Source organism: Sapajus apella, unplaced genomic scaffold, assembly GCF_009761245.1.
Source record: "Sapajus apella isolate SASKATOON/1434 unplaced genomic scaffold, GSC_monkey_1.0 scaffold17, whole genome shotgun sequence".
Taxonomy (NCBI): Eukaryota; Metazoa; Chordata; class Mammalia; order Primates; family Cebidae; genus Sapajus; species Sapajus apella.
Genome location: NW_022436957.1, coordinates 9,548,807 through 9,560,997, shown reverse-complemented (window position 1 = coordinate 9,560,997; position 12,191 = coordinate 9,548,807). Strand labels below are relative to the sequence as shown.

General features: G+C 44.7%; 1 protein-coding gene across 8 annotated transcripts in view; it reads left to right on the top strand.

The window, feature by feature from the left end:
• Nucleotides 1-12,191, top strand: part of GPM6B (glycoprotein M6B) — a 162,114-nt gene that overhangs the window by 139,344 nt on the left and 10,579 nt on the right. For all 8 annotated transcript variants that reach the window (XM_032285925.1, XM_032285922.1, XM_032285924.1 and 5 more), the window contains 2 exons: nucleotides 5,933-6,119; nucleotides 8,162-8,318. In XM_032285925.1, the coding sequence (XP_032141816.1) occupies nucleotides 5,933-6,119; nucleotides 8,162-8,318 (344 nt within the window). The remainder of the gene's footprint in view (nucleotides 1-5,932; nucleotides 6,120-8,161; nucleotides 8,319-12,191) is intronic.

Sequence of the window (12,191 nt, the reverse complement as noted above, 5' to 3'; positions counted from 1 at the left end):
GTGGTGGTGGTGGTGGTGGTGGTGGTGGTGGTGGTGGTGTGTGTGTGTGTGTGTGTGTGAGTGTGAGACATTCATTCCCTGGGGAAGAATCTGAGCCCTTGTTCCTGCCAGCCCTCCGTCTGAGCCAGCATTAAATCTGCAGCCAAGATCACAGACAACTTGGGCAAATCACTTGGCCATTATGAACTCAGAGCCATGGCAACGGCCATCCACAAGCCTGAGGACAAAAGGTATTTTATTCTGTTGTTCTACACAAAAGGTTCTAGGGATGCTGGAGACAAAATAGCCTTTGAGAGTTAAAGGCATTGATGTGTATTTTTCTCTCTGTACTACATGGCTTATATTTAAACTGTCTTAGGTTAATGCCCACTATAATCTTCATGGGAATCAAAACCTAAAATTGTTTTTATTCAGAGACCAGCTAAATGAAGGCCTAGGAAATTAGCCCTACAGAAACATTTAGCGTGTGGTGAGAGGTATTGAGAATTATTAGTAAAATGTACTAGAAAGCCTGGCATTCTAGCCTGGCCAGCATGGCAAGACCCCATCTATACTAAAAATACAAAAAATTAGCCGGGTGTGATGGCATGTGCCTATAGTCCCAGCTACTAGGAAGGCTGAGGCATGAGAATCACTTGAACCCAGGCAGTTGATGCTTCAGTAAACGATCACACCACTCACTCTAGCCTGGGCAACAGAGTAAGACTGTTTCTCAGGGGAAAAAAAAAAAAGGCCTGCCATTGATTTTTGATTTTTATTTTTTTACATGAATACATCAGTCATCAAAAAAACACTTTTCTTGCTTTTTCTGGTTCACGTTATCCAATGCTGTCATTGCTGGTTTGAAGCTTGGGAAAATTCAGTCTGTGGTTTTACAGGAGCATCCAAGAAAAGCACCGATCTTCCTTAGCCAGCATGAACTTTTAACAGCATGGTGTTCTGCTGGTACTTGGCACCACCCCTATATTTAAAAACATCAGCTTGCCTGTGACTACTGAGGACGTCCTGAATCCCAGATCCACTTCCTTTGTGTGCACAGGCACTCCCAGCACTGCAGGGGGTAGGAGCGTGTGCATTTAGAAATCTGCTTTCTCAGGTGACTATATTCCTGTCTTCTCAGCCCCCGCCTATGGCATGACACTAAAGCATGAAAATTTCCAAGGTTAATAGTACTTGCTTGGCTCAGAAAAATGCACTCTAGTTGCACTCTTTTCAAGACAGCTGAACAACTTGGAACATTTTGTTTTTCTTCACTGTAGTCCTTGGAACTTGCCGTTTGATTCACAAGTGGCTAGAGGGTTATGGCCAAACCCAGTGGGCCACGTCTTTGCGAGAAAACACCACACGCCATTGAACATGAAAGCAGCAGCTTCAGACAGACTCAGGATGCCATACCTGAGACTGGGAAGATGCCACTGTTGACTAGAAATGGGCTTCTCAAATTTTCATGTGCACACAAATCACCCCGGAGGGCTTGCCAAAATGCAGATTCTGACTCAGCTGGTCTGGGGTCATGCCCAACATTCTTCATTTCTCACAAGTTCCTCCCTGCTGAAGCTCATACTGCTGGTCCAAGGAATACACTTTGCAAAGCACATGGAACTGACAAATGGTCCACTCACTATCTGTTCTTGGCCTCTGATAGTTTTCCTTGTTGCCTAGTAGAAGCTGCCAGCATCCAAGTTCATCTCTTCTCAGCTACAGATCCACATATTTCTCCACATCAGCCAGAGTGACCTTTCACAACCCCAATCTGTTCCCCATGCTTAAAAATGTTCCCTGGCAGACCAGGCATAGTGGCTCACACCTGTAATCGGAACACTTTGGGAGGCTGAGGCAAGAGGATCACTTGATCCCAAGAATTTGAGAATAGCCTGGTAAACATAAGGAGACCCTATCACTACCAAAAATTTTTTAAATAAATTAGCTGGGTGCAGTGGCATGGGCCTGTGGTCCCAGCTATTTGGGAGCCTCAGGTGGGAGGATCACTTAGCCAGAGAGTTCAAGGCTGCAGTGAGCAGTGATTGTGCCACTGCGCTCCAACCTAGGTGACAGAGCAAGACCACATTAAAAAAAAAAAAAAAAAAAAAAAAGCTTCGTGGCTTCCCATGATTTTGAAGATGAAGTCCAGAATTCTTAAGGCAGCCTGGAAAGCCCTAAGTGGTCTAGCTCCTCTATTACCTGTATCCTCTAGCTCCTAAATAAACACATTTAGCTTTTCCTTACTAACTTTTTACAGCAGTTTTGGTTCCTCTAGGATGTGTATGTGATATGTGACTAAATTGCCCAATGTTCAAAGATATATTGCCACACTGTGGCTAGAGGTAGCTTCTGTACTAACATGGAAGGTACAGTGTGGAGTGACCCATTTTTAGATGGTCAGGTATCTACTACACATGCAATTTTAACCCTAAAAATAACTGGTCAACTAAGCTAGAGTAAGCTCTACATCCAGCTGTATTACGTCCTATCAGTTTTCCTCATATTTTATGTCACTAGCTTCTAGTCATGTTGGCAGGCACAGTCCATAAGAGTTTTATCTGTGCCAGTGGAACAAAGATGGTGATTTCTGTTCTGTAGGAGTCAAGGTTCCTATAGCCACAAATAAAATCATCTGCTGAAAATGCAAGAGCATTGGCATCTGCTGAGAGAGGATGATTCATTGAAGTGATCCCCCAAATTCTCGAGTTCCTGGTTTTCCCTGCTGTTATAAAAGTGGATCCACAGCATGAGGTGTACAGAGTCTCCGAGAGATTTAAATTGGAGGGAAACTTCAGCTTTGATCTAATATTGAATTTGGGATTGATCAGCATCATTCTTCTAACCCCATTTGTCTTTTTGAGCCTGGGAGCAGCTGTGATATTTCTTTCTTTTTTTTTAAATTGCATTTTAGGTTTGGGGGTATATGTGAAGAACATACAAGATTGTTGCATAGGTACACACATGGCAGTGTGGTTTGCTGCCTTCCTCCCCATCACCTACATCTAGCATTTCTCCCCACGCTATCTCTCCCCAACTCCCCACCCCTCACCGTCCCTCCCCTATTTCCCCCCAACAGACCCCAGTGTGTGATGCTCCCCTCCCTGTGTCCATGTGTTCTCATTGTTCAACACCCACCTATGAGTGAGAACATGAGGTGTTTGATTTTCTGCTCTTGTGTCAGTTTGCTGAGAATGATGGTTTCCAGGTTCATCCATGTCCCTACAAAGGACACCAACTCATCGTTAGCTGTGATATTTCTTTGGCATGCTCTAACCATTTGGATGAAAGACTGAAGTGGCAACTGTGGATTTGGAAGGATGAGTTCTGTCATTAAAGGGCGAGTGTGCTACACCGTAGCACCTAACTCTAACTCCAAATGATAAAAAAGGGTATGGGGTTAGTTAAAGAAAAAAAAGAAATATATATCGCAAAAAATGCAGAGAATTAATGAACAATTTTATCTGATTATATATCAGTGTCACCACGTCAGCTGTTTAAGTATTCTGCATACAAGTCTTTGTGTAGAAGAACCCCTCCTGTATGAATTATTTGCCCTCTGTCCTTCCCTGCGCCCCTTCTCTTCACTCTCTTTCCATTCACTCTGTAGGGGTCTGTATCTTCACTCCCATCATGCTGGACTATAATTGTGTTAGTTGTCTGTCTGCCGTATTGGATTTATCTTGAAGCCAGAAAGGTATCTTATTTCATATGAGTATACTTGGTACTCAATAGGTCTTCACAAAGTACTGAATTAATGAAATCCAACAGAAAACCCAGTTAGAACCCAGCTCACATTATAGAAAATCAAATATGTGACAATTGAAAATATGTCTTCCAAAGCAGTGTTCTGTGATGGTGAAATATCCTATATCTGTGTTGTCCAATACAGTAGCCACTAGTCCATGTGGCTTTTGAGCATAGGAATTACGGTTTGTGCAACTGAGGACCTGAATTTTTCATTTTATTTAATTTTAAATAATTTAAATGTAAATCGCTGCATGTGTTAGTGGCCACCATATTGAACCACACAGTCCCAAGGCCACACATCTTAATCCTTTAAGGACCAGATACAACTTTGTTAGCCAGAAATGCAGGCACACTCATCTTTTTCTTAACATGATCATAGAGGCCGAGAATGTGTGGAGGTTGTGAACGGCACAATATCTATGTCTGTTTTCTCTTCATATGAGATATGCCAAGGCTAAGAATTCTGGTTTCTCTTAGTTTGCAAACCTGGAGATAATTTGGACTTTGAGTTGCATTCCTCTCACCTCAGTCCCCAGAAAGTCATGTAACAAAATGAGATTGAGCTCTAACATCTCTGCTCACAAACCCCAAGTGTCTGAAACTCTTTAAGATACTGACTTGCTAGTGAACTTGAACCATGTTGTGCTTGGTTCCCGTCTTATATAGTATTCCCAATCCGTTTCAGGGAAGTCGATCTTCCTAAAAACAGCTGATAATCTTTTGAAATAAAAGGAAGCACAGCTTTCTTACGAAGCCCTGATATATATTTTTTTATTTTCTGAAGCCCTGATATTTTTTTATTTTCCAATGAACTAAAGAGAAATCTAGTAATGAACTTTCATAGTCACTTTCCATAGTTTTAAGCAAATGCTAGTTTAAAAGGAATGCTCATCAAAATGAAAACGTTCATCTCTGGTGTTTTATGCTGGGCTGTCATTCCATGATGACTATGAAGACCATTTGGGGAAATTTCTGGTTTTAGCTGGCTTAATGTGCTTGCCCTGAAGTAATGAACTGCTCTTGATTGCTGTTAAGCACCATAATGCGTTTAAAGTTCAATTTCCCCGACAAGCCATTTACTTAAGGGTCTGGATAATATAAACAGCGTTGGGAGGTTAAGAGAGGTACTGACATTATCCCGAGGCCAGGACTGCCTTTACTGAAACATAAATGTCTCCAAACTGAAAATGTCACCTGGCTCTGCCCCTCGGGCAGGTCTTCATGGACATCTAAAGTAAAAGTTTATTTTAAAAATGAATACAAGTCTCATCTTTTCAAGATTAAGCGTGACTTACAGCTCTCTCTCCCTTCATTCCACTTCATGGATATTCATTTTGGTTTTGTTTTTTTCTTCTGTTCCTTTTTCTCCTCCAAGTACTTAAATATCACCCACCAGTTCTGGGTTCTGACTCTGAAGGTGTGTGAAGGGAAGGGGTCAGGTAGAAGCTGGGGAGGAGGAGGACTGTGAATGAATTACTTGGGCCGACTAGGCTGAGAAGAAGCATTTTTATTGAAAATTTGAGATAATTTCTGATGTCAACTTGAATGAAACTTGAATGGACCCACTTGAGTGGATCTGGGTGGCTTTGTACTTCATTGAATTAGGACCAAAATACCTGTGACCTTTCCCAAACAGTCACATTGCTATTTGTTTTGAACCTGGCGACGGCATAATTGCTGTATCAGATTCTCCCAGTTGCCGAGGAGGTCAAGGGCTTCGGGAAAGCCATTGGTTGCTACAGCAGCAGATGTATTGAAACCCCAGAACTGTGAGGCTGGAGATGACCTGACTGCTGCTTTTCTTCGCAGAGCTGCAGCTTCACTGCTGTCCTCTCTTTTGACTGTGTTAGTGGAATGAGTGCTCACTGGCACTTGAGCAGGGCTCCCCCACCTCTCAGTGGATCAGGAAGCTGTAGAGTTGTGGCTGCCTTATAACTCTTTGTCAGTTGCCTGCCCAGTCACTCACTACCCTTCCAGGCTCTGAGCAAGTTAAGTTATATTCCCTCTTGGAGCCTCAGGGTCCTCACTGGAGATTGTGAGACCATGGTAACGACCACACTGGCCCTTGGGATGTCCAAGTATTAACCATAGAGCATGATGGGGGAGACGGAAAATTAGAGCCTTCTCTGTGAATATGTAGTATTCTTGAAGACCAGAGGTGTTATTGCACATAACATCTGCATTTTTTCTCCTTTGGGTCCAGGCTGCTTTGAATGCTGCATCAAGTGTCTGGGAGGAGTCCCCTATGCCTCCCTGGTGGCCACCATCCTCTGCTTCTCCGGGGTGGCCTTGTTCTGCGGCTGTGGGCATGTGGCTCTTGCAGGCACCGTGGCGATTCTTGAGCAACACTTCTCCACCAATGCCAGTGACCATGCCTTGCTGAGTGAAGTGTAAGTATCTGCTTCCCTTTAAAAATGTATCTAAGGCCAGGCGTGATAGCTCACACCTGTAATCCCAGCACTTTGGGAGGCTGGGGCAGACAGATCACCTGAGGTCAGTTTTAGACCAGCCTGGCTAACATGGTGAAACCCTGTCTCTACTAAAAATACACACAAAAAAATTAGCCAGGCATGGTGGCGAGTGCCTGTAATCCCAGCTACTTGGGAGGCTGAGGCAGCAGAATCGCTTGAACCCAGGAGGCGGATGTTGTGGTGAGCCGAGATGGTGCCACTGCACTCCAGCCTGGGTGACAGAGTGATACTCTGTCTCAAAAAGAAAGTATGTAAGACGCAACCACCTCATGATGTTTTTCAGATGTGTGCTCTGCTGGCAGAAAAGAATGCTTTTAATTAAAGCTCGCTTTATGCAGATAGAAAAAAGTTCATGAGAGAAGGAAAAAGAAAGGGTCTAGAATGTGATAGGCGTTTAGGCCACAGAGTGGAATGTTACTTGGGAATGGCAAGGTGTGCCCACAGGACACTCCACACATGGTAGCTGTGGACATGGGGGGCTGTGACAGGGTGATAGGTGATGCTGCCATTTGTCTCAACAGAGTCATGTTGTTCCCAAATAACAGATGCCTCCAGTTTTCTCCCAGGAAGTGACCATCCCTGGAATGGTAGGAGCCCTGTTGAAGGCTGACCCCAACTCTAAGCCTACAGGAGCACCATTTTAACATTAACTCTTCCAGCAAAAGAGCAGACCCCAGGGCATCTTCCATTGCAGAAAAGAGGAAGGTCCAGGGGTTTAGCAGCATATCTCTGCCTTTCATTCTGGAAACATTCTCAGTGGAATCGCAGTGACTCCCATGCATCGACTCTTGTGACTGTGCAAGCTCAGCCGCAATCTGCTTGTTTTCTTCACGTATCTTCCCCTTTCTCCATTTCCTTCAGCATTTCTTTTTCTTTCTTTGAACCCCAAAGTTCTGCAGTGTTTAGGTGTCTTATGATTATAAGAAACTTCTTCACCAGACTGAAAAAGACATGAATCAAATTTTATGGAACAGTCATGAAGTTGTGTTGGAGACTATTCAGTCCTTAGGGAATTTTATTCTTTCTTATCTGTTCACGAATGACCTCCAAGGAAATGAACACAGGTCAGGGAGAGTATAAGGAGGGCTGAGACAGGACAAGGGACTCACTGAGTACCAACTTTGTGCAAAGAAGAAATGTTTACCAAGAATGAACCTGGAAAAGGTGTATTGATTTAATTAGGTAGTGATCCCAATCTGTGGCTCTCAAACTTCTGAGAAGCTTTAAAAAAAATCCCCATGCCTTACCCCAGACCAGTTAAGACATAATCTCTGGGGGTGGAATCCAGGTACCAGTATTTTCCAAAGCTCCCCAGCTGATTCCAATGGGCAGCTGAAGGCTGAGGACATGTCATCCATCTTTGTTAGCTTTTGTGGGACAAACTGCATTGTGAATTAACTTTCCGTATCTTAAACCTACTCGACCTACTATTACTTGTGTGGTGGGAGTCACACTGCAAAAAACATCTCCCCAAATTATCCCCTAAAGAAGCCCTGAGTGCCTACTTAGGGTTTTATCAGAGTGACATTAACCACTAGGCCTGGTTGGGAGGTATTTTGATAGGGCAGAAAGAACATGTTGTCCATTGGACCAGGGTTCAAATGCTGGCTTTGCCACTGTGTATCCTCCAATGCAGAGCTTAACTCTTCAGTGCCTGTGTTTTACTTATGTACAAAATGAGGATTCTAACCCTTGCCGCCCAGAACTCAGGGAAGGATAAAAGATTACAAACTAGATGCTGCCCTGATCAAAGGAAGACATTTCCACGTTGGAAGGAAGGCCCAGGTTGCTGGGACGTGGGCAGGGATGCCTGCCCAGGACGCCCCCCAAGTCCACCAAGGCCATCAGTAGGGCGAGTGATGCTCTCCCAGGAACATCCCCCTCATGTTCTCTCTCCAGCGTCCAAAACAGTCACTACCAGGCAGTGAATTTAACACTTCAGGATCTCTTCTTCTTTGTAGGATACAACTGATGCAGTATGTCATCTATGGAATTGCATCCTTTTTCTTCTTGTATGGGATCATTCTGTTGGCAGAAGGCTTTTACACCACAAGTGCAGTGAAAGAGCTGCACGGTGAGTTTAAAACAACCGCCTGTGGCCGATGCATCAGTGGAATGGTGAGTGTGAACCTCTGATAACTTGTTGTTTGATATACAACCAGAGCCATGCCTTGATGTATTTCCTTGTATTTGGCAAAAGGTACCAGATCCCCGGCGTGGATGTGGAGGGCCTATAACACAAACATTGGCCTTACCGATTTAGAGTTAGGACTATAAACACCTTCAACATGTTATTGCTAATATATTAAAATCTATGGCTGGTAGAAATAAATCAAATGTTTCCATCAGTGTAAAGGTGAAAAGGGTGCTGAAGATTTTTCAGATGTCAAGTTCTCACTCTAGAAGGAGATAACTTTCGTGTGGTCTCAGTGCTCCCTTTTGGTTGTCTTTAAATATGGTTCGTGGCTATAAAGACATACATGGACTATGGAAAATCATCCCGATCCTTCTGTGAGTATTTACCAGCAGAAATACTGTACAGAGGGCCCAGCTGGGCTTTGCTAGCCACTAGAGGTACAAAGATTCAAACACAGGCACCTTCCTCAAGCAGCTTATAGTCTGAGACGGGTTAGCAAACTGTGGACTGTGGGCCAAATTCGGCCTGATTTTTGTACAGCTCAAGAGCTAAGAATTTTTATGAGACAAAGTATCAATTTGTCTCCAAGGCTGGAGGGCAGTGGTGTGATTACCACTCACTGCAACCTCTGCCTCCCGGGTTTAAGTGATTCTCCTGCCTCAGCCTCCTGAGTAGCTGGGATTATAGGTGCCCACCACCACCCTGGCTATTTTTGGTATTTTTAGTAGAGACAGAGTTTCACCATGTTGGCTAGGCTGGTCTTGAACTCCTGACCTCAGATGATCCGCCCACCTCAGCCTCCCAAAGTGCTGGGATTACAGGCGTGAGCCATCGCACCCGGCCAAGAATTTATTTTTTTGAGATAGGGTCTTGCTCTGTCACCCAGGCTGGAGTGCAGTGGCATGATCACAGCTCACTGCAACCTCTGCCTCCCAGGCTGAAGTAATCCTCCAGTCTCAGCATCCTGTGTAGCCGGGACTATAGGTACACTCCACCACACCCAGCTAATTTTTGTATCTTTTGTAGTGATGGGGTTTTCACCATGTTGCCTAGGCTGGTCTCAAACTCCTGGCTCAAGCTGTCCTCCCGCCTTGGCTTCCCAAAGTGTTGGAATTAGAGGCATGAGCCACTGTGCCTGGTCAAGAATGCTTTTTATATCTTTCAAAGGTTAGAAAAAAAGGAATATTTCATGATACGTCAAAATTATAAGAAATTCTAGTTTTGATGATCCTTAACAAGGTTTGATTGGCACATAGCCATGCCTATTCATTTGCATATTAGCTTTGACTGCCTTCATGCTACAAAATATGAAGCAGATTGAAGCAGTTGCCACAGAGACCATATGTGGCCTGCAAAGCCTAAATGGTTTCCTATCTAGCTCTTTGCAATAAGATAGCATTTGCTGGCCTCTGGTCTAGAGGAGGACTGATCTTAACAATGGGTCATTAAAAGACAGGGTTAAAAAGTGCTTCATTACAAAAGAAAATGGTCCTTCTCAAACAGGAAAAGGCTCTCCACCCAGAGCCTAGGAGGGGAGAAGTATTTATGGAGTTTGATTTTTGGCGCATTGAATTTCAGTTTCTAAGTGGAATTGGCCGCCTGGTGCGGTGGCTGACACCTGTAATCCCAGAACTTTGGGAGGCCGAGGCAGGAGAATCACCTGAGATCAGGAGTTCGAGACCAGCCTGGCCAATGTGGTGAAACCCCATCTCTACTAAAAATACAAGAATTAGCCAGGCATGGTGGCGCATGCCTGTAGTCCCAGGTATTTGGGAGGCTGAGGCAGGAGAATCACTTGAACCTCAAGGCAGAGGCTATAAATGAATGAAACAGTCCGTCTGAGGGCAGCAGGGCTACAAGAAGGGTATTACAATGTGGGAAACACTCCTGTTGGAGTCCACAGGCCTGGTCACATCACAGGGGCCTGCTCCTCAGCCCCTCCCCAGCCCTGCCTGTCCCCTTTGCTCTCTCACATCAGCCATGGGCCCAACTCCACAGTCTGTTCACCCCACACCTGCCCCTGCCAGGAGAAGCAGCACCCCCAGGAAGTCATTGAGCGGAGCATCATCGGCTGCATGGATCCAGATACCAGTCTTTAGGTTTGTCTGGAATGGCCATGTAAAAAACAAAAAATTTCATTTTTTATTATTTTTTTTGGAATGGCCATTTGTGGGACTTCAGAATGATCCAGCCGGGCTTAAACTCACATGCCTGTCTACCCCTCTCAAGGAGAGATAATAGTCTTGACAGATAGTGTCATTTGATGGAATTTCAGAAAACCATGTTCTGAAAAGAAACTACCTACAGGGATAAAACCCATTACTCATTTGCTGAACAACTGAATTCGTTGCCAGTTTGGACCTCCCCAATTCCAAATAGGGTCCTCATTTCATGTTGGTTTTTAAAGATTCAGTTCACAGAACAAAGGAGTAAATTAATTTGAGTTTTTAAAGGAAATCGTATTTCAATAAAGCTGTTATCAAAAAAAAAAATACAAAGAAGAGACTACTGAACAAGTCAAGGGAATGGTTACTTTTGTGAGGGAAGGAGGCAGCTGTTAAAATGCCTGTGGAGGGAGAGGGAAAATAGCCACAAAAAGTAGGAATCCTCCTCCAAAGGGAAAAAAAACACCTCCTCACAGCTTTAAAATGGCTGCTTTCCCCCTCACTTCTACCCATCAACTTTCAAAAATAAAGAGGTCTGAGGGCCGGGCACAGTGGCTCACGCCTATAATCCCAGCACTTTGGGAGGCCGAGGCGGGTGGATCACGAGGTCAAGGGATCGAGACCATCCTAGTCAACATGGTGAAACCCCGTTTCTAGTAAAAATACAAAAATTAGCTGGGCATGGTGGCGAATGCCTGTAGTCCCAGCTACTCAGGAGGCTAAGGCAGGAGAATTGCTTGAACCCAGGAGGCAGAGGTTGTGGTGAGCCGAGATCGTGCCATTGCACTCCAGCCTGGGTAAAAATAAAGTCAAAAAGGTCTAGTTTCTGCCAGGGCACAGCATTAAGTGATCCACTGCTTGATGTTTAACATTTTTGGATCCTTTGAGCATTGGTCAGGACAAAGCACATGATGGAGAGAAGAGGAGCATGTACAAGTTTGTACAAGCCATTGGCACTTCACCTAGAGATGGGGACACCGTGTGGGATCCCCAGCCCACCTAGCATGGCCTGCTTTCAGCTCGTATGTCAGATTTTGTTCGAGAAAGTCGAAAAGCCCCTTTAGACTAGAAAGGAGCTTGGCCATCTTCCTTGATTTCATCGCCAGTCATTCATGTGCTGGCTGCATCCCTGGGCACTGGCACCTCATGTACTTGTTTCATCCATATGCTCAAGGGATCACAGTGCTGACCTGAAGGGTGTGAGGAAGATGCAGGTGATGGGGCAGAGCTGAGGATGATGGGGAAACAGGACAGAAAGTCAGGTGAGGTGGAGAAGGTGGACGAGCTCTGCCCAGGGAAGCAAAGCTGCCACTCCGTCAGCAAAGCCTTTCATCTCCTCAGTCCTGTGAACCCAAAAGTATCTAAAAAAGGTATCAGCCGATTTAGAAAGTTTATTTTGCCAAACAAAGTTAAGGATGTGCCTATGACACAGTCTCAGGAGGTCCTGACAACATGGGCACAAGGCGGTCGGGGCACAGCTTGGTTTTATACATTTTAGGGAGACGTGAGACATTAATAAATGTAAGATGTACATTGGTTCTGTCCAGAAAGGCGGGGACAACTCGAAGCAGGGAGGTGGCTTCCAGGTCACAGGTAGGTGAGACACAAATGGTTACATTCTTTTGGATCTCTGATCAGCCTTTCACTGGATATACAATTCACATGGGAGAGGAGGGTAGGGAAATAGTC